The sequence below is a fragment of the Penicillium oxalicum genome, chromosome I (genome assembly GCF_001723175.1).
Source record: "Penicillium oxalicum strain HP7-1 chromosome I, whole genome shotgun sequence".
Taxonomy (NCBI): domain Eukaryota; kingdom Fungi; phylum Ascomycota; class Eurotiomycetes; order Eurotiales; family Aspergillaceae; genus Penicillium; species Penicillium oxalicum.
In genome coordinates, this window is record NC_064650.1 from 4903389 (window position 1) to 4924812 (window position 21424).

At 52.2% G+C, this 21424-nt stretch overlaps 8 protein-coding genes across 8 annotated transcripts; 5 read left to right on the plus strand and 3 right to left on the minus strand.

The window, feature by feature from the left end:
• Window positions 1-1138: 1138 nt before the first annotated feature.
• On the plus strand, window positions 1139-1237 carry POX_a01613 (uncharacterized protein; the record flags this gene model as incomplete). The annotated part of the gene is made up of 1 exon (XM_050110539.1): window positions 1139-1237. One exon carries the CDS (start codon window positions 1139-1141, stop codon window positions 1235-1237), a length of 99 nt encoding a protein of 32 aa, XP_049974307.1.
• A 946-nt stretch (window positions 1238-2183) lies between these two features.
• POX_a01614 (uncharacterized protein) lies at window positions 2184-2448 on the plus strand (the record flags this gene model as incomplete). Its single annotated transcript, XM_050110540.1, has 2 exons — window positions 2184-2248; window positions 2361-2448. 2 exons carry the CDS (start codon window positions 2184-2186, stop codon window positions 2446-2448), a joined length of 153 nt encoding a protein of 50 aa, XP_049974308.1.
• A 1807-nt stretch (window positions 2449-4255) lies between these two features.
• On the plus strand, window positions 4256-5882 carry POX_a01615 (Histidine--tRNA ligase; the record flags this gene model as incomplete). Its single annotated transcript, XM_050110541.1, has 2 exons — window positions 4256-5536; window positions 5607-5882. 2 exons carry the CDS (start codon window positions 4256-4258, stop codon window positions 5880-5882), a joined length of 1557 nt encoding a protein of 518 aa, XP_049974309.1.
• A 593-nt stretch (window positions 5883-6475) lies between these two features.
• POX_a01616 (uncharacterized protein) lies at window positions 6476-8078 on the minus strand (the record flags this gene model as incomplete). The annotated part of the gene is made up of 2 exons (XM_050110542.1): window positions 6476-7830; window positions 7907-8078. The coding sequence occupies 2 exons, from the start codon at window positions 8076-8078 to the stop codon at window positions 6476-6478; spliced, it is 1527 nt and encodes a 508-aa protein (XP_049974310.1).
• A 964-nt stretch (window positions 8079-9042) lies between these two features.
• Window positions 9043-10691, minus strand: POX_a01617 (Sorting nexin-4; the record flags this gene model as incomplete). The annotated part of the gene is made up of 2 exons (XM_050110543.1): window positions 9043-10239; window positions 10398-10691. The coding sequence occupies 2 exons, from the start codon at window positions 10689-10691 to the stop codon at window positions 9043-9045; spliced, it is 1491 nt and encodes a 496-aa protein (XP_049974311.1).
• Window positions 10692-11428: 737 nt separating this feature from the next.
• Window positions 11429-14004, minus strand: POX_a01618 (Dibasic-processing endoprotease; the record flags this gene model as incomplete). Its single annotated transcript, XM_050110544.1, has 2 exons — window positions 11429-12200; window positions 12254-14004. 2 exons carry the CDS (start codon window positions 14002-14004, stop codon window positions 11429-11431), a joined length of 2523 nt encoding a protein of 840 aa, XP_049974312.1.
• Window positions 14005-15811: 1807 nt separating this feature from the next.
• Window positions 15812-16132, plus strand: POX_a01619 (uncharacterized protein; the record flags this gene model as incomplete). The annotated part of the gene is made up of 1 exon (XM_050110545.1): window positions 15812-16132. The coding sequence occupies one exon, from the start codon at window positions 15812-15814 to the stop codon at window positions 16130-16132; it is 321 nt and encodes a 106-aa protein (XP_049974313.1).
• A 329-nt stretch (window positions 16133-16461) lies between these two features.
• On the plus strand, window positions 16462-20723 carry POX_a01620 (uncharacterized protein; the record flags this gene model as incomplete). The annotated part of the gene is made up of 4 exons (XM_050110546.1): window positions 16462-17722; window positions 17786-19020; window positions 19121-19506; window positions 19580-20723. 4 exons carry the CDS (start codon window positions 16462-16464, stop codon window positions 20721-20723), a joined length of 4026 nt encoding a protein of 1341 aa, XP_049974314.1.
• Between the last annotated feature and the right edge of the window lie 701 nt (window positions 20724-21424).

The window sequence follows — 21424 nt, forward strand, 5'->3', positions numbered from 1 at the left end:
GAGACACATGCTCATGGGTATTACTGCGGCAGAAGTGTAATTGAGTAATAATCCAGCACAGGGATACAAGAAGTGCCTTCACGACCGTGGCTACCAGAGGGGTACTGTTCAAGGCTTCTTGACTCTGTGTTGATCAGAGTGCACTCGATAAACGATAGTCTCTCTATATAGTAATGCGACCGTGACCGTCATTATTTCAGAGTCCACAATCATTCCAGGAATGATGGATGGACCCCACATACTGCACAGTCGACAGGCCTGTGTCGCACGACTACCTAGGTGCACGCATCAGGCAGGGGGACCACCCGATTGAATGGTCGACCTTGCGCCGACCAGACGGGGGTCACCACTAATCTGGCGATGCACATGGAGCAATGTTGGATAGGCCTCTCCCACAGGACCTGGTACGAGGAGAAGCAGCAAGAATGGAAGGCCAAGTACCCAATTTGGGGGGGAAAAAGAAACATTGTCCTAGGGATGGATACATGAACGAAGGTTCTGAACTATATTTCTGTAATGCCAATCTCCTCTTCCACCTCGACAGCTTGGTATGTACCGTGCGCGGAGACATCCAAAGAGTCCCTTTGGATCTGGTGGAACACCTCTTTGGGATATCTCTCAAGCACCGAGGGGACTAGGCGATATTCCAATTCATCTGGGACAAATGAGGGCAAAGGTCAGAAAAACGTCTGCCGGTACATGAACCACCAATATCAAGTGATCGGCATGATTGTCTCTCCGGCAGTCCAGGGCCGCAGACACGCTCGAGCCACGTGGAGGTGGCAAACAAAAGCCGGGAGCCAATCGCCGACTTTCCAGTCTCACGGAGTCGATGCGACCAGACGCCGCAAGAGAAAGGCATTTTCTCGACTCACACCCTCCCCGAGTTATCTAACAGTGGTTGTCGGATGGTGACCTCAATTGACAGCACAGGATCAACGCACGGATCAAAGTCCTCGACGCTACGGGGCCTAGCTCCAACCAGACATGACGGGGCGATAAACATGGATGAACTCGAGCGAATTATGTCATCGGACAGGAGGGGGCCGTTGAAGGTGCATGGAATGTTCCACACTCCCCACTCCACCGCAGTCCCCAACCACGAACCCCAAGTCAGTATGTGATATCCCCATAGTCCATGCACGAAGGTGACGGTGCACATGCGATTTATGGTCATCAAAGATCTCTTGAAATTGACATTCCTTTTCATCTGCCCACACCCGAGACTGCGCAGTGAATCTCATGGGGAAAACAGCTGGAGGTCACCCTTAAGGTGGACGGAGTCACCGGATCAAGGCTTACTCATCCACAGAATGGTCACGTGGAAACGGCTGCTGTCGTCGCATAGGTCCACGGGTTGTAGGCAAATGAACTCACGCGACCTCCTAACAGATAGAGGCTGTCTGAAAGTGACCAGTCAAGATTCTGAATCTTTCATTCCATGTCATTAAGGCATGAAGGCTACTGGTGCCCCTGTGGGAAGTTGTTATGCAAGCGCTCTCAACCCCAGGTGATGGCGCTTGTTCTTGAGTCAAGCATGATTGGCGGAAGCTCCACAGATACACTCCTTGACCATGTGCTCGACCCTTCGCAGGGAGTAATTCCATGACCAATGGGCCCAGAGATGTGGAGTGAATGTGGATCCGTAGACCAGCACAGCCCGAAAAAGGTAAGATCGACCATGTCCCGGAATAAGATTCAGTAAGAGGAGTGTAGTTGTGTACAGACACATCACTCCGACTTACTCGACGATCATTCCAGTATCATTTCAGGCCAAAGACTTCCTGAAGATTTCGTGGCTCTTTGTGGATAAACATATGGCTAATGAGCGATGTTCACCTAGTCATGGTACTGCCCAGATCACTCTTTATGGAGACTCCAGTCGCGACCTTAGAAGATTCCCATATCGCCACGTGAGGTCAATGCTCCCAACTGGCCAATCCATCTATTAGCAGTACCTATGTACGTACTAATGTGAGTATCCTCCCGACGATAAATGCATTGGGAGCTACCCAACTTTGAGAAGAAACCTGTCGAGAGGAGGTAACCAGGCTCGACAATAGTATCTATCTCCTGATCTAGCTGTGGGTACTACTCACTACGAAAAACAAAAAAGATATATCTACTTAGCGGGGAGAAGCCAAGCTCTTGTGCCTCCTGGAGATGACAGCCTTGCGTAGAACATGCCCATCTGGGGGTGGCGACTGATGCAAGGCCTCCCCGCTTGGCTGGTGGCGGGGGGCGGCGTGTGCGCTTAAACCTGACAGGCGTCGGTGTCGATCATTGCGGACAAATAGAGCGCATGCCTGACTTTAGGACTGAGGTTTATGAGCAGATACATGTAAATACGTATCTGGCAGACATGGAATCTCATCGACTCTAGCCATCGTCACGGTCAAACCGGTACCAAGGCCAATTGCCAAGGTCCAGACGAATCTCAAGCTCTGAACGATCGGGAAGTAGTGCTTTCATCATATTTCAAATTCTTCTCCTGGTAGCCATCATAGAAACCCACTGGATCTCTCCTCCTTACATGCACGAAGTTGGAGCTTAAAAATGCAAATGAACATTGAAATTACCATCACCCATGGTCGTGCCTTCACCACATACTAATTTGGGTGATTGCCAAACGATGCCTAGTCATCTACTCGTATACAATGCATTTCCTTCCAAACGAATGTCCCTATACTTTACACGCCGATTGAGCGAGCTCAGATAAACGTCCGTATCTCTTCTCGTCAGTTTGCAGTATAGTCCACTGTCGTCTCACGGTGCGGACGATTTTTATTGCTCCGACGAGCATGCTGGATGCCCAGTGTGAAGCTTTGTATGAGCGGGTTCGAGGCCTTAAGGTTGAGACTATGAATACTGCGCCATCTGTCAATTATACAACTAGTAAGTATACCTACCTCTTAGAAATGGAGGTCTCTCTGTACCCGCGGTTCAACGTGAGATATACATCATTTGAGTCATGTTACTCGTAGAAAGGAACATACCGAGCAAGCCCACACAACTGTGCGAGGTTCAAAGCTTCATGTTTCGTACCCAATTATTCAATTCATGTCCCCTTGTCCTATCTTAGTATTTCCATAGCATATTAGAGGCCTTCTCAGATCATTGACGGCATCGGGGGTGGAGAGCTCCCGGTGTCTTGAGGAGTCGGCAGTAAGTACCTGATCCTGAAAGCATTGCAAATGAAATGATTCGGTCAAATACAAATAATCCGAGCCCTGCTTCACTCAGCACTTCGAGTGAAGGGATCTTGATGGCACCTGCAGTTTATATCTGACTGGTAAGGTACCTACTTGGATGGCTCAGCTCGGCCGCAGAGGCTCACCATTAATAAGTGGAACTTAGGTAGATCGGCACATAGTAGGAGGACGTCTACATATAGAGGCCATATAGGCAGAATTGTATATTCAAAGAGAAGAGCTCCAAAAACCAGAGTACTTTTGGGTAAATTCAATATTTCTGGAAAGTGGCTGAGAAGTCACAGCGGACCAAGGATGGTCAAGATGGACGATTAAGTTCGATGGGTCTGGATTTTTTATGGGGAAAAAATGCTAGGGCGTCCATGACCTGGCAATGCACAATTAAAGTAGCGGCATATTCATTTTGAAATTCTATTGCTCCAATAAAGTGACGTTGTTAGACTGTCAGAGCGAGCATGTACTGTGCAGGCGTAAAAACACAACGACATGTAGACCAAGCCTTGACGAATGTTCGTTTAGGTTGTTGTACACCTAACTTCCAACGCAATTCATGGATGTCACGGGCATTTCTCACCTGGGATCAAAGGTAGCACAGCCAGAGAGTCATGCCTGAACACTGGAAATACTGCACCTGGCTACTCATATTAGACAATATCTTGGTCAACGTCAGCAACGTCATACAAGGCAGGAGGTGGAATCGAGGCATCGTATCTCGGAAAAACTCACGGAGAAACCACCTCACCACGGAAAGAAGGCCCGAAAGGACCAAATTTGGCAACCGAATCAAATCATCAACAAGATCGCAAAGAAAAAGCGTCTATGACGTGCCTTCGTGTGTCCCTACGCTCGACACGACGAGCTGTGGCCGATTCATCCAAAGCGGCTTCTTCAATTTGCGTGACTCATCTGCCAGCCCAACGGCAACGTGCCGCCGCCTCGAATCAAATTTGTCTCCGAGCCCCCACCATCCCCCACCACTCAATTCTCCCCGCCGCACTCGTTCCTTCACCACGATTCCTCACCTCGCTGCGAAGATCGACACAATGGGCAAGGATAAGGGACCTACATTCACCCTCAAGACCCCCAAGGGCACCAAGGATTGGTCCGGCTCCGACGCCATCCTCCGAGACCGAATCTTCACGACCATCAGTAACGTCTTCAAGCGCCACGGCGGCACGGCCCTCGATACACCCGTCTTTGAGCTGCGTGAAATCCTGGCTGGGAAATATGGCGAGGACTCAAAGCTCATCTACGACCTGCAGGATCAGGGTGGTGAGATTTGCTCGTTGCGCTACGACCTGACTGTTCCCTTCGCTCGCTGGCTGGCGATGAACCCGGAAGTTCGCAGCATCAAGCGCTATCACATCGCCAAGGTCTACCGTCGAGACCAGCCTGCTGTGAGCAAGGGCCGCATGCGTGAATTCTACCAATGCGACTTTGATATTGCTGGTGCATTCGACCCCATGGTTCCCGATGCGGAGGTGATGCGTATCGTGAGCGAGGTCTTTGAGGAGCTTGGCTGGGGTGGTCGCTACACTGTTAAGATCAACCACCGCAAGATCCTCGATGGTGTATTCCAGGTCTGTGGTGTCCCCGAGGACAAGATTCGCCCGATCTCCAGCGCCGTCGACAAATTGGACAAGATGCCCTGGGCGGACGTGCGCAAGGAAATGGTGGACGACAAGGGCCTCGATGGTGCCGCGGCGGACCTCATCGAGACATACGTCATGAACAAGGGTGGCCGAGAGTTGCTGGACAAGCTGCTCCAGGACGAGAGGCTTACCGCCAACGCCTCCGCCAAGGCTGGTCTTGAAGACATGGCCTTGTTGATGGATTACCTGGAGGCCTTCAACGTCCTGGACAAGATCTCGTTCGACATGTCTCTCGCTCGCGGTCTTGACTACTATACTGGCGTGATTTATGAAGTCGTCACCGAGGGCTCCGCCCCTGCTGTGCAGGCTGATACCGCCGAGGCTGAGAAGCTCAAGAAGTCCAGTAAAAAGAGCAAGTCCAAGAACGGCGACGACGAGGACCGATCAGACGACCCCACGCTCGGCGTCGGCAGTGTCGCCGCCGGTGGACGCTACGATAATCTCGTGGGCATGTTCCAGCCCAAGGCTCAGATTCCTTGCGTCGGTATCTCGTTCGGCGTTGACCGAATCTTCTCCATCACCAAGGCTCGCCTCGAACGTGAGCAGAACGCCAAGCCTCTTCGCAAAAGCGAAGTTGACGTCCTTGTCATGGCCTTTGGCGGTAAGGGCTTCACTGGTATGCTCAAGGAGCGCATGGAGATCTGCCAGAAGCTGTGGAGTGCCGGTATCAAGGTAAGCAAGCACTACCAGTCGTCAAAAGATTCTACCCGCCACTTTTTCCCCCGCTAATTTTCTTCCCTAGGCCGAGTTCTCCTACAAGGCCAAACCCAAGCCTCAGCAGCAGTTCAAGGCTGCCGAGGACGGTGGCATTCCATTTGGTATCATTATCGGTGAAGATGAGCTCGCTGCCGGCAAGGTCAAGATCAAGGAAATGGGTCTGGACAAGGACCACCCTGAGAAGGAAGGCGTCGACGTTGAGCTGGCCAATCTGATTCCCGAAGTACAAGCTCGCCTTGCCAAGAAACAGGATGGCTCTGTGATCAGCCTGTCTCAGCAACTGCAGGATGTCCAGGTCTGATCCTTTACATTTTCTTTTTCAAAAAAAGATTTTCCTTGGTATATCAAAAGTGAATGACTGGGCGTTTCATCTTCTCTTTTTCTTATCTCTTCCCTACGATGTTGTATTTTTTTGGTTCCTTTTTTTCTGTGGTCCATTGCACATTTTTGGCTGGCCATGTCACCATCTTCTAGCATCTTTGGCTCTCTTTTTTTCTGTCTCCATTTGATGTATAGACTCAACCTCTTATTTTTCTCCGTTATGTTCTGGGAGTTCCTCACGCTTTCTCCCCTGAAATCCTTGGCCATCATTCTGCTCCCCTTCCCCTGGCGATAGAAACTCTTGAGGTACACTACACATCGGCTTTGACGATTTGCCTTGGAAATGTTTCCCTTGCCTACCTACGCAGTTCGCACAAGTGGAGCAGTTGCATGACAGACTGGTCCCGTTGATGATGTATGCTCCAGGACCGGTTTGAAAAGACACAGAGAACGACCTCAAAATAGAAAGGGGGGGGGGGGGGGGTGACTGCATCGCCAGGATGGGAAAGAAGAGGAACTAGATGTACATATAAGATTAGAGGGCATATATTAATACAGAGTCGCCAAAGCGCTTCACCCCTCGGCGTTCTTCATCAAGAACGACTTGACAAAAGGTAGCTTATCAATCACATCCAACCCAAGACTTCGGGCCCATGTCACAGGCCCTTGACCCGGAATGTTGTACATCTTGTGCAAGAGATCGCAGGCGCCTCCAATTTTGGCATTGGTCAAATAGCGCTCTGACGAGTACCGCTCAAGGGTCAAGAGATCGCCAATGTCCATGCCGTGAGAGACCGCGTACTCGATTGTTTGGGACAGCGAGGCGATATCTCCAAGACCCAGATTCAGACCTTGGCCCGCCAAGGGGTGAATAACGTGTGCGGCATCACCGACAAGAGCGACCCGGGGAGAGATGTATTGAGCAGCGTGGCGGAAGCGCAGCGGGAAAGATGCAACAGTGCCTGCCTGCACAGCCTTTGCCATTGGGGGAATGTGAGCAGGGATTGGAGTGTGCTGCACGCGCCATGAGAGCTCATCTTCATGGGAGGTTGGATCAGATGCCGAATTCTCCATTCCCATCATGAATTTGAGATCAGTCATGGACAGCCTGAAGGCAGCATTGACCATGGCGAGAAAGGCCGAGGAGGGCAGAGACTTGAGATATGCAGCGTGCTCAGGGGTGGTGGACCAGACGAGCGTAGCGTGGTTGTTGGGAAGCGGAAGAAGAGCAATTGGTCCTCCGAGCGAAGGCAAGAAGCGCTGGTACGCTGTGCGCATATACGCTGGGAAGGGAGGAGTATCGGGATTTGCGAGAGAAAGAGTAGCCACGATGCCATGACGGTTGTAGTCCCAGCCATGAGTGGTGATGTCCGCAAAGGAGCGCACGGGACTGTTAATACCATCGGCGCCGACAAGCAGTCTCGCCGCGATCTGAGAGGACGATTGACCTTCAGCATTGATCCCGCTGGGCTTGAGCGAGAGAATCGGCCAGGCCGACAAATCCGGCCCTTCTGTTCGAAGATCGGCTCCGTTCTCGATTCCCGCCACGGTTGTATTGGAGAAAAGCGTCAGGTTTTCATCACCCGAAGCTGCGATGCGCTTTAAAAGCCCACGAACTAGGTTGGAATTCTCCGTCATAGTCGCGACTGGGCGCATCTCTTCAAATGCAGGTGTATCCACCGTCCAGTCGAATGATATTCGGGAACCGCTCTCGCCATCCCAGACCTGCATTTCTTGGTAATCCTGCACGCGATCCTGGTCGATATGTTCCCAAGCACCAATTTTCTGCAAGAAAGCTTTGGAAGACGGCGTTAAGCTGCTGACTCGATTGGAGAATTGGTCAGAGTCCATCGTCCATGAACGCGCCTTGTTAAGATCCTGGCTTTCGATGAGAGCCACTTTGAGCTTTGACGTGACGGGAGATGCTCCTGTGGCCGAGGATTGTTAGTTTCCCGCTAGCTGGACAACTGAGTCTTGTCTTGTCCTTGCGCCGGTATCACTCACGAAGCGCGGCCAAAAGCCCTAGACCCGCCGGGCCACCTCCGACGCAGACGACATCGTAGATATCAGGAGTTCGGCCGGCTTGGGTTGCAAGTCGCCGCCGAGTAGAGCCGATGCCGCTTCTGCACGACGGACAGACGTATGCCCGCAATGTAGCTTGTGTAAGTAAACGCATCGTGGATGGGACGATCAAGAGCTGGAAAACTGCAGTTGTATGACCTTGAACCGCTCGGTCCCGAGACATGTGAAACAAACAATGCAAACAGCTCTCCTTCCATTTCAGGAAGGGCATTCTGGATCTGCCACGATTTAGCACATTGGGACGATTGAATCAGCAATAGACGTGTCTTCTAATGGAGTCGTGAGTTGATAATAGGATGATTATCAAACTTGGAAAGATCAACGATACTATTTGCAGCCTGGCGAGAGATGGCCGCCCGCTCGAATTTGAGCAATGCACAAGATCTATGTAGACCAGCCCTAAGGTAGTTTTGGCTGGATCCAGCATCCATGAATTGAGGTGGATATTTCCAATGCTTCAGAAAGCTCTAGTGTGTTCTTATATGGATAGCGGACAATACAAAATCCATGTTCTGAAGAAGCAGGCAACGATTGATTTCGAATCTGCTCCAGATACATCCATACATCAACCGGACCTGAATCCACCGTAACGAGCCCGGAGCGATAGGTAGTGAGCATTCCAGGTAAAGATGTGGAAGTATGCATCCAAATGATACATTCGTGCCGACCATTGATGTCGACGCACGACCCGACTTGATTAGGTACTTACCTCTGAGGAAGATAGGGCAAGTGCCTATTTACTCAGAACCTAGCAGCTGGAAATTCTATTCCATTTAATCACATCACCGGCACGCCAAATTCACCACCTCCAGGTCCGCCACCCCCACAAGGTGTTTTCATCTTATAAAGCTGCAGTCATCAACAAGGGTTACAGTAACGGATTCGACGCGAGAGTAGGGTCATTGTGCAGGGAGAACGATGGAATTAACGGGTATGAAGCAGTCAAAAAACAAGCAAGACAAGAAAATCGGCTCATGAACATCTACCCCGGATTCGACAGGAGGTGATTAGGTTAGTATCCGTATGATCTTCGCCTACGCGCAAGATTATTCCCTCCTTCAGGCCACTCGCGAGGCAGCGGCTTCTGACGCCGCCTCCACGCCAGCCTCAGCATCACTCTCCATTTCCGCCACGAATCGCTCCCATGTGGTCAACACACTTTGATAGAAGTTGATGTGGGCATCCGCGAGAGATCCCAGGGAATCGCGGAATTCAACGGCTTTGATTCGCTCGAAGTCGGCGACTTCACGAACGACTTCTTCATCAAACATCTCCGAGGTGGTTCTCGCCGACTCAACCTCACGGGTGAGTTCATCGATTCGTAGTTCGAGTTTACGAACACGCTCGCGACGGGACTGCTCGTGATCGACACCGCGCATATCTTCCATTTTCGAACGAATGAAAGAAGCCGGCGATGATGTCAGAGGATTTGAGGCGTAGTACGCGCTGGGATTGTTTGCAAGTGAGTCGCGCTCAGTGACAGCCTTGTTCCGGTAGTCAACAAGGGCTTCAAAATCGAGCTGCTTCTGCTCTCTCGTCTTCAACAGCGCTTTTACGGACAGTATATAGGCTTCCATATCACGCAAGGAGCCCAGATAATTTTGATCCGTGTGGTCTTTCAAATCATGCAGTCCCCGTGCAGTTTCTTCAACCGAGGCTGCGAAGACCTGCAAAGGCATCTCGACCGCTGGTTCAAGAGGGACAAGCTTGCGGAACTGTGTCGCGAGGTCGGTGTAGTCTGATTCCAGGTCTGACTCGCGGCGGGCGACCCGAGCCACTGTCTTTTCCACGTGCGATAAATCTTCGTCCAGCTTATCCGCTTTCTCCTTGACTTCAATAAATCGCCTGTCGGGCTTGTGGACCTTGGTGAATGCATTGACAAAGCTGTCTGTGAAGTTGTCAAAGATTCCAGACCCGGAAATCTCGGTCGTGGAACTTGTTGTGCCCCGAGACGAGTGAAGCCGAATGTGTGCATTCCAATCGGGCGATTCTAGGAAAATGATGAGGAGGGGCGCCCGTCGCAGCACTGGATGGAGGGTCAAGCGCTTCAGGAATCGGTGTAGCGACCATGATCGCCTAGTGGTGAACTCCGGTCCGAATCGATCGCCTCGCACATACTCCATCTTGTGCTTATCCGGAAGAGGCGGGACGGCACATGCTGGGTATTCACGATAAAGCGTCTTGTACAGAAAATAGAAATCGGTAAATCTGCGGCGGACGCTAAATTCAGGCTTCTGAAATGACTTGAAATCGGTCTATTCCGTTGTAGATCAGGTTAGCCACGCGCCTTCCTATGAAGCTTGATACTGAGATGTCTTGATGAGCCAGAAGAGCTGCGGTAGGCAGCAATCATAAGAAATGAGCTCTTCAGCGTAGCATGGCAAGTGGAATAGAGAGCCAAGTAAGCACTGACATGTGTTGTGACAAGGTATGAGATGTAGGCATCTTTAGTGCCATCATTCTCCTTCAGTGGAGAGTCAACGCGGCATTCAAGGACACCGTCTCCGATACCAGCCAAATCCACAGCGTCGGCTAATGGACCTGCTTGGGGCTCTTCGTGCGCGGAGCTCATTCTGCGCTTGCCATTGGTGTCGTGTTCATATTCGCGAGGCTCCTCTGCATCTGTGCCCGAAGTAGTCGGTCGCGAAGCATCGCTCGCGGCGTCATTGCGCCAGGAGACGTTGTCAAAGTCATCATGTTGATCCATGGCGGGGAACAATAGTCTCGCACCCAGCCGTGGTGTCCCGGTGAAGTTCACCCGATGAGGAGGGATTGCGAGCTCAACAGAGCTTGAGAATACGATGAGCAAGAAGCACAGATGATCTCCCAAATGCGAGACAGATGACAGCTAGGCGCTGGGAGCTGTAGTGTAGAAGTCCAATGATCCTGCGTCTACGCAAAAGGCGGAGTGCGTTCACCCCGGGGAGCGGCACCTTCGTCATCGCCTTGCGATCGCTTTGGGATCGCCGGAACTGCCGCTCACTGACTAAGCCCCGTCTTGGCCCGAGACAGGCTGGCAGGTCAAGCACGATCCAAGTAGTCAATGACCGAAATCTATGGTGACTCTGTATATGCAAGGAAGTGATGGGCCATCGAAGCTTATTTACTCATCCCCACTGACAGTATGGGATTAATGAACATACATCAGAATGCTTGAATGAAGCAGCCTAGATAAGCACCACGCTGCCCGGTAGGTATTCACACATTACGGAACTCGCTGGGTACCTCGAGGGTCTGTAGGACCCGTCCATACGTGCTATGTACGCTTCATTAAAAAAAAGGAAGAATTAAACAGGCCGACCAGCTTTTCAGTACGCCGTTTCGAAAGACCTGAAAATGGAAGGAAGATTGAGTCCTTTCTTGAATATGGTACGCTGAATAAGGCGGACATATGGACATGCAGACCCACAAACCCAGATAACTCTGGGCATGTGATCATCTCTTTCACCTTTTCTCGGACAACAGGCGATCCCTGGGGGACTCGTCTCCATCGTCCTTCTCGGCAGGCTGATTTGAGTGGTCCCGATATGGCCCTTCGTCCTCGTCGCTGAAGATCTCCTCGTCACTTTCACCCGCAAAGGCATTGTAGAGCTCTCCCCCTCGTCGCTGACTTCGACCGCCACCGGCAGACATGGGATGCATCTCATCTTCGTCCTCGATCATTTCGAACTCATAATCATCGGTCATGTTGGTGCGACGGCGCTTCATGCGCTGGAGCTGGAAGTAGACCCCCAATCCAATGAAGAAAATGATGATCATGGCCAGAGAGGCGTAGATCCAGATCTGGGTACGCTTCGAAGCTCCAAAGGAAGGCAAGTAGCTAGACAGATGATCCGAAGTTGAGGTCGGCGTCGGGGAAGCCGAACTGGTGGGTTTCATAGTCACCCCCGGTGATGACTCCGCGACGGGAATCGCAGTTGTGGATAACTCGGTGGGTTTCGGCTTGACTGGCCGTTCCGGTTGATCCTCCAGATTAGAGGGGGTAGGGGGAGAGACGGTCTTTGTTGGAACGGTGTCTACAGCTGTCGTGGCGACATGTGCTTCCTCGTACGGATGATCATCGTCGTTCTCCTCGGGAAGAGGATGGAGCGGTTGAGCGGTTCCGTCGATGGACTCACCCCACAAGTTGAATCGCCAGTCAATAAAATCGCCAGTATACTCATTCACTGCGGTGTCTTTCACAACCACAGTCCACTCCCCTATGGGTGACTCGCCCCTGGTTTCATGTCAGTGAAGGATCGATCACAGAGGAATACTAGGGGAACGAACCAGTGCGCCACGGACATAAAAGTCCAATCAACATATCCCCGCGGTTCTTCATCACTCTCCCGGGTGACGCTAAGATGACTGACGACTCCTTTCGGACTCCGCAGCTCCACGCTGAGGTCGCCGCGCCTCGTGTGGTTGATGTTCATGGTCACAGTCACATGCTCAAGTTTGGCAAAATTGGCACCCTTCAAGTGATCTTCCGTGACGACATAACGGCTGAGCAGACCTTGGGCCCCTTGAGGGATGCCCTTGTGGACTCGCAGCCATGGAGAATTGAACCAGGCTTGAGGCTTGACAAGATCCCAGGTCTTGGCTCTTTGAACCAATGCATACGCATCGACCTTGCCGTAGCCCCAGTCGTGACTAAACTTCTTTCCGGACGGGAGATCAGCCCAGCTTCCATCGTCCTCGCTCACCGGCACGGCTGACTCGATCATTAAATATTGAACGTCACGCCATGTGAGGTCCGGCCGAACGCTGAGCGCAAGCGCAATAGTACCGGCAGCCAGCGGGCCAGCCGCTGAAGTGCCACCGTGGGAACTAGAGCATTTGTCTACACCGACATCGGTCGTATGGATGGCATCCCCTGATCCACTGCTGTAGGCGACGACCAGCTGCGCGGAGCAAGACTCAGAGTAACTCGGCCGCTTGCCCTCATGATCGATGGCCCCGACGGTAATACTGTAGATGCTGTTGGTGTAGCCATCGAAATTGCAGTTGTCACCAAATGCCGCGCCATTCCCGGCAGCAAATACAAAGATTGAGCCCCTGCCATCTCGTCCCCGTTGCACGCCATTGACCATGGCCCGCTTGATCAGGAGGCCAGGCGCATCCATGGTTTGGCCGTCGTCGGGGGGGCCCCACGAGCAGGAATAGATATGGTTTTCCTGAAACGCAAAGTTGATCGCCGCTGCTTCGTCCGCATCGTCAATCGGTTTCGACAGAATCCGAATGCCCGAGATCTTGCTGTCGTATGCCACCCCCAGGCCACAAACGTCATTCTTTGCTGCTGCGATCTCGCCCGAGCATCGGGTGCCGTGCTTATCATCCGACAGCCGCGGTCGTGGTTCGGGACTGTTCTCGTTGTAGTCCCAAGAACCCTTGGCGAAGTAGTTCGGCTTCAGATCGTTGCTGTACATATCCAAGCCATCATCCACCACCGCCGTTGCCACGCCCTTGCCTGTAATCCCTTCCAGCCAGACGCCGGTGACATTCAGATCGTGTCCCGGTTCGGCCGCGTTGTACAGATGCCACTGATCCTTGAAGATTGGATCGGTGATCTGCAGTGCCTCCATCAACCTATTTTGTTGCGCCAATGCTTTCACGTCAGCTTTGGCACGAGTGTTTTGTTTCTTTCCCCCGACGGGCGTTGGCGGCGCCCTTTTTTGTAGCCTTTGTCTTGGTGGATCGAGCTTCTGTGACCACAGGATACCCTCCAGCGGATCCGCGTTTCGAGGTAACGCTCTGTCGCCCGACCGACGACGAAGCTTACGGTTGTGTCGCAAATTGTCCAGCACAACATCGAGATTTGCACTTTGATCTCGGGGGAGAGAGAAGGTGTGATGACCGGCCAACTCTCCGATCTGGCCCTCATGGCGGGCCCCCAGTACCCGGGCTACCGTTGTCGGCGGAGTCGTGTCATCGAGGTGCAGGGCAAAGTAGTCGCGCGACTCATAGGAGCGAGGGTGCAGAGCTGAAGTGGCTGCGCCAATTAAGCTGAAGGCGACAGCAATACTGCTGGCGACACGCATTGTAGAGGGAGGTTCCGGCCGGTCGGCGATTCGGATTTGGGTAGCGCGCGTAATTGCACTTGAAGTATAGAATCGACACCACGCTGCGCCACTGCTGCCATGAACTAGACGTGTCGATCGATTCTGTTGACAATGAGATGAGAGGACGTGAAGGGGTTGATAGTCGCTAGACTGCACTCCACTCCGCAGAAAAGGAGATGTGGCGAAAATGGTTGATGAAAGAGAATCAGAATAGGAGGTGGATCGACGTAGGGACCAACGCAACACAACGCGGGTCTGTGGAGGCCACGGTCCTAACTCGGGCTGGGGCTGCCTCTTTGGCGACTACTGTTTTTTTTTTTTTTTACACATTGACAAAGAGCACAGATCTTGACGGTAGTCGTGCGCCAGTGGTACTGATGGCGGACACAATTTCTCCGTCGGATATGAAACTATCGTGTGGGACCTGGAACCTCTTTTGTGGAGGAGTCAATACTTTCTTTCGTCGAAAGACCACGGTTGCTTCAAATCTGCGATTTGTCGATCCACTCGGATCAGCGCTTCATGGACGGGGCAGAGGGTCTCGGGCAGAGCAGATCTCCGGGTAGCTGACATCTACTCACAATTGCCAACTTCATATCCGCCAGCCGGGCCGCACCTTGACTGGCCACAGTCTTGATGCCGACCGTTGACCGTCGACTGGTGACTGGTGGCTGATAAGTAAGGACCACTGATGACTCCTCAGTGACGAGTGAGACGCCGTCATATGGGGGGGGAACCGTTGAAAATACAGTGACGAATATGGTGGAGGTCTGCTTCAGGCCCCTTTATAGTTGCGAGGCCGTTCTTAGGCTTCAAGCTTAGAGGGAAGTACCAGCAACATACTAGTACCCGACTACCAGCACTAAATTAGGAGGGATTGCTAGTACACCTACGGTATAAGTTCAGATACAAGTCTTGCACCACCATGTCAGCCTTTGACATTGTTCTGGCATTCCATGTCCGCCACTAAGATGACCTGACGTACTGTACAAGTGTACAATGTACCGTCCATGTAAACGCTGGGCCACCAGCCAAGTCTACTGGACGGGTTGGATCCTGTTTTATGATGCAAAAGCATTGACACAAGGGGAGCCAGGGCAAGAATGAAGCCAGCTCCAACAGCCAGTGTACCTATTTCTCTTGAGTGTCTGACTACTGTAACTGGAAAATCAATTGGTGCAATTAACTGGGTGAAATTGCAGTGGACAGCGTGTGGCAGCGGACTCTTTTGAATCCTCCCGAGGGTGGTCTTCGTGATTCGGTACGGAGCATGTCAAGCTTCGTGAGTGGAAGCCATTTGAAATTGGCAATCCCTGTCAAGGCTCGGTAGATTTTGGATTCTGCCTGCAGTAAGTGTGGCCTTAAATTTTACTTGTCACTCATTTAATAGGTTTCCTTGCCAGTCTACTGACAAGGAGATCAATACAAGGCTGGGCCCCATGCATCACCTAAAGCGTGAGAAACTACTACCTTTGCGCCCCAGGTCTGCACTTTCGAGTAAGGAAGCTAGGGCTCGCGGTACCACTGCAATAGTATCATGTAACTGAAGCGATGAGGGTCTCTTTGACAAATCATCCACCCTGTGCACACATTGGATCGCAGAAAGATGGCGTTGTTAAATTCCGTGGCCATCCCCACGGAACGATTGTCTTGCTCGCTGGACACCCTGTAGTGCCGCGGTAACAGGTCTCTCCACTCAGTACCCACAAGACAATAGAAGTAATGCCGTCGTACACCAACGTCGTTCACACCGGAAATTTTCAGGTACCCCTTCCAGCAACACTGGATGCACCAAAAGATATCTAAGTCCTTGATGTGCAGGGGACAAATCAGGAAATATCTGGTCCCTCAATGGATTCAAGTCAAAGCCACTCCATCCACGAGGGATGGTCGATTGGCTCCTACGCCTGCCCTGCCCCGCGCCGAGGGCTGGGGCCGCCAAATACCAGCCACCAAGATAATCGCGATGTATAGACCAGACCGACGAGAACTCATCACCCGCGTGTTCCCATTCAATCTCATCACGCTTGACCCATCTCTTTACCACAACCATCCCATTGTCTGGCTCAAGACAGGAACTGCACACGGCTCATCGTCTGGCGTCTGAATCTCAACAATCACCCAGCCAGCACTCATACTCGTGCGACGCTTCAACCCTGTCACCGCCGCCACCCCGCTCACTGAGGTGCCTGACGATCTGACACGACTGAATCTTGTACACAAAGACAAGCATGCATTAATTATTCCCCCAGACTCCCGAGAGAGCTCAACTGGACCCTAATCATAGCCATCTGAGCGCTGCGTGTATTGGTGTCTTATCCACGAGGCAGTCTTCTCTGATCTGACACGAGATTGAGCACGGACTTTGCCGCAATCTAGGCTGCATTACCGCCTGCAACTTTGATCAGCACGATAGAACAGCGATCAATCAACACGATGGCGGCATTTAAAACACGAGGATCGCCAGATCTGGCCAATGGTGGCCCCCATCCTCAATCGACCCCAGCGGCTGCTCGTAAAGCCTCCAATGCTCGCGGACAGAACGCGGCTATGTCCTTTCCAAACAGTGAACAGGGCAGCGCCCCAACTCGATCATTCTCGGGCAGGGCTGCTCCCAACTTGAACTACACCACACGGAAGCCAGCACCAGGGGCCTCCCAGGTCGTGGATGAACAATCAAACACCCCTCGCGGTCTTCCGCCTACCAATTATCTCCATGATCTCCCTATCACCTCATCTGAGGACAAAGAATTGCAGTCACCTGTCGAGCATTCAACCGCTGTGAATGCACCTTCCATGCCAAGTCGGTCAAACACGATTCAATCGACAAGTGGTGCGAGCACGAAGAAGGATTGGGCCTCGGATCGATCGCCCCTGCAGAAGCTTGAAGTGACGCTCTCGGGGATCAGCAAAGAAGAAAAACGAGCGCGAGTCCAACAAGCCGAGATGCGATTGCGGGAACGCCTGGCTCGTCAACAGCTTGAAAAAGACCAGGCGGCAGCGGCTGCTGCTGCTGCTGGTAATAACGGTGATAAAGCCCATCTCAACCAGAGCACGCCTTCAGGCAACCACTTGACTCATAACTCGACGAGAGGAAATGGAAATGATCGAGTGCAGATCAATGAGAATACCCGAGCTAGTGCAGCTTCGGCTCGATCACAAGGTGCCGCCACGCACGATAATGCAGTGGGTCGGATGAATGGCCAGCATTCAGAGAATCGCGTCCCTGGGTCTGCGCAGTGGGCGCGAGTACCCAATACTGGAGCTTTACCGATGAAGGCGGCCAGTCCAATGAGATCTAACTCAGAGCGAGAACAAAGGGGATGGAGCAAACCGTCTACACACACTCGCTCAGTGTCTCACCACGAACACCTGAATCCATCACCACTAGTGTCGAGCATTACTACCCATGCAGAGAGAAAAGAATCTCCTTCGACGCTCGAGTCAATCCCTGGAGCGTCGCTCCCACGGTCTAAGCCAAGACAAACGGTATCCTTTGATGTGCCGCCGCCAACCCCTCCACCCATCTTCGAATGGCGGAACGCGCCAGTAGCTCGCATAGGAGCCGCCGATTTTGATTTCCAGAATCTGGACATTGATCGCAGTCAGGCTTGGTGGGAGGGCGGAGCTTCCACCGATCGTCGGAAGAGTAGAGCCCTGCCAAAAAACTATCAGACTGCGGCCCAAAAGGTTACCGGTAAGATTGTCCGCGTGTCCCTACGTGTTGGTGACTTGATAAGATAGTCTAATTCTGGTACAGGGGTCACCGCACACAAAACTTTCCAGCCCAAGTTGTTCTTACGATGCGGGCCTCTCCTTCGATACACCGGCACGAAAACCGTCACTGTCGACGGAACCAATGGCCCCGTTGAGACGGAGCTCTGGCGGGGCTCAATTCTGATCGTCACGAAAGACTCTCGCTCATCTTACGAGACTCCGCCCATGCTGAGGCTCTTTTGTCAGCCTATGAATCTCCTGCCTCCTCCCCCCGCAGTCATCAGTGGGGAAGATGGAGCGCTAGCGCCTGAATACGTTGATCCGACGGCGGGCCTCATGAAAGTTGGTCGTGACGGTCGTCCACTCTACGCCAAGCCAGTAGAACATCTTGAGGAAGAGTTGGATTTGTCTGCCATCGAGAACGATGATGGACTTTATGAGTTGTCCCCAAGCGTCATTGACTACAGTGTCGACGGAGCCAAACAAACGGTTCCTGCAAATCGAATCCATCCAGTGGATGGCGAGACTGCTGGTTTGTATCGGGATGTCCCAGGGGTTCGCCTGTATGCGGATCCAGCTCGTGATGTGACGTTTTGGAGATTCAGTATGGAGATTGAACTTGGAACCACACAGCAGCGCCTTGCATACCGCATCAATCAAGGACCCGCACTGGGTTTCTGGATTCCAGCTCGAGGACAGTCGATGAATATCATGTTTCACAGCGGCAACGGCTTTGGTCCCAACGCTGATCCTGATCCTCTGTGCGGACCCGATCCGCTTTGGCGCGATGTTTTGAACGAGCACCAAACGCAGCCCTTCCATGTTATGATCGGTGGTGGCGATCAGATCTTCAATGACAGGCTGATCACCGATCTTCCTCTGTTCCAGGAATGGATCAAGATCAAGAATGCCGCTGATCGGTATGGCGCGCCTTTAACACCGCAATTCCGCGCAGAGCTTGAGAAATTTTATCTCGAAAGCTACGCTTCGTGGTTCTCGCAGGGCCTTTTCTCCCTGGCCAATTCCCAGATTCCGATGGTCAATATGTGGAACGATCATGAAATCTTTGAAGGATTTGGATCGTACCACGACGAATTTATGCAAAGTGCTGTCATATCGGGGATAGGCAAGATTGCTCACAAATACTATCTCCTGTTTCAACATCACAGCGTCGTGGACGAGACTGAGACTGATGAGCCTAGCTGGCTCCTTGGCGCTCGGCCGGGTCCCTACATTGAAGAAAGAAGCCGCAATCTATTCATGTCGATGGGTAGTGAAGTGATGTTCCTGGCCCTGGACTGCCGAACAGAGCGACAGGCAAGTTGAAAGACCCTGACTTTCAATGTTTGCTCAGTTCGTTTGCTAATAAAATTCACAGAATGATGAAGTCATCAGTCCCGACACGTATGAGTTCGTTTGGGATAGATGTCATCAAGAAATCGTCAAGGGGAAGACGAAGCACTTGATCGTCTTGTCAAGCGTGCCAATTGCCTACCCTCGTGTGGTACGTCGCCCACTTGACCCATCCTCGCATCCGAAGCTGACCCGTGCACCCCCAAAGGCCATGCTCAAGAACTACATGAACAGCCGGAAATCGATCGGCAAAGCCGGGATGATCGGAGGCATCGTCAACCGGTCAGGTGGCAATGTGGAGGTGTTTGATGACCATTGGACTGGAAAGCACCTCAAGGCGGAGCGGACATGGCTGGTCGAGGATTTGCAGGATCTTGCAGCAGAGAAGTCCGTTCGGGTCACGATCCTAAGGTAAGGGGAGAGCGTTATTTCGAAAAGAGTCGCCCTTTTGGCCCACTTTCATATGTACTGACTTGCTCTTCAGTGGCGATGTGAACCTGGCTGCAGTGGGTCAATTCTATTCCAACCCGAAATTGGACATTCCGAAAGACCGCGACTATCGATACATGCCCAATGTCATTGCGTCCGCTATTGCCAATGTGCCCGAGAGTGAGATCATTTCGGATCTGCTCAACAAGCGCAACACAGTCCACCATATGGACTCTAATACAGATGAGGATGTCATTCCCATTTTCGAGCAAGATGTTGACGGCAAAGTGCGTAATAACAAACGGCTTCTTCCCCGACGCAACTGGTGCTCCATTCGAGAATATCACCCTGGAGCTACACCACTCAGTACGCCCGAGTCGGAAGAGGTGTTGACTCCCGAGCCTCGCCCAGGCAAGCTCAAACGTACATTGTCACTGGGAAGAGGGGATAGAGGCCCGGGGAGCAAGCCCGGTGGTCTGTTCCGGCGACTTTCCTCACGGGGAGCACCGCCCACACGCACCATGAGTTTCGGACGTGCCGCGGGGGTCACCGGACGACGGGCAAGCGTTGATGCGTATGTCCCTCGACCACATGAGAATGCTGACAGCTATTTCCCTGGTGGCCCCCAGGAAACTCCTAGACCCGGCCCCTTTCACCGACGACCCACCAGCCTCAGTCTCAAAGCCAACAAACGCGGAGCAAAGGCGCAAGGTGATGACGGAGCGGGAGCTCTGGTCAACTTGGAAGGCGGTCTCGCGATCACCATGAACCTTGAGGTCAGCCCACGAGATCCAGCGGGCATTACAGCACCCTATAAGCTCCTGGTGCCAGCGCTGTACTACGAGGGAACCGAGTACGACCCTGAACCAACGCCAGTGGTAAAAGGTTGGCGCAAGTGGCTTCGTATGCCACGACGAAGAAAAGAGAAGACAGATGACGAGGACTTTGATTATGATGACGAGGATGCCGACGATTACGAAGACCATGACACGATCAATAATACCCGCGCAAATGCTGCCACAACTCATCCTCATTACGAGGCATACCCGGACAGCGATGAGGAAATGGGTGAATTCGCCTCACACCGCATAGCTCCTCCCCCCATGGCCCATCCGAATGATGAATCGGACAACGATGAGGAGGAAGATTACGACGATGACTATCGTCGTCCTCGGAAGAAGTGGTTTGGTGTGATTTAATGTTTATGTACACTAGAGACTCGTGATGATTCGTTTGTGAGCGACTTTGAACCAGTACAAATGCTATTATTATCCTTGCTTTTTTGTATATCTCTCTCTTTGGTACGTGAATTGTATCGGACGATCGCTCGCATCAAATCCCTCGGATACATAAAACCTGAGAAACTACATGACTTCGTTTGGTTAGTAGTGAGCCTGGAGCACACCGGTGTAGTGCCCCACCGCTCGCAGAGCAACCCGTGGGAAAAGTAAGGCGGTAAGTGGATGGCGTGATTCCGCAGAATAATTTACCGACGATAAGCGATAAGCGGATTAACAGACTAGAACCCGGAAAAGGGCTCGAGAAGGCAGATTGCCAGGTAGCCGACTTTCACATACTGCCAAGGCCGATGAGATCCAGTACACGTGCTTCTGGGTTTCTAGATCGATTCAATATTCAACATTGACACTAGGTTTCCCCTCTTGAACCTCCAGAGCGAGACCGTGGAGCTTTTAGATATGAATAAATAGATTGCACAAAGGCACTGTGTGGGCGAGAACAGCCTCGGTGCACGGCACGGTGGCGTTTGATAATCCGATGCTTCGGGCTATACGGCAAGTAGCTTCTATGACAACTCCCTCAGATGGAGATTAGTTATGCAATGGCTCTTCCCCATGGTCTCGATCGGGTTCTGACATCAGCATTGGCCAAGCACTAAATG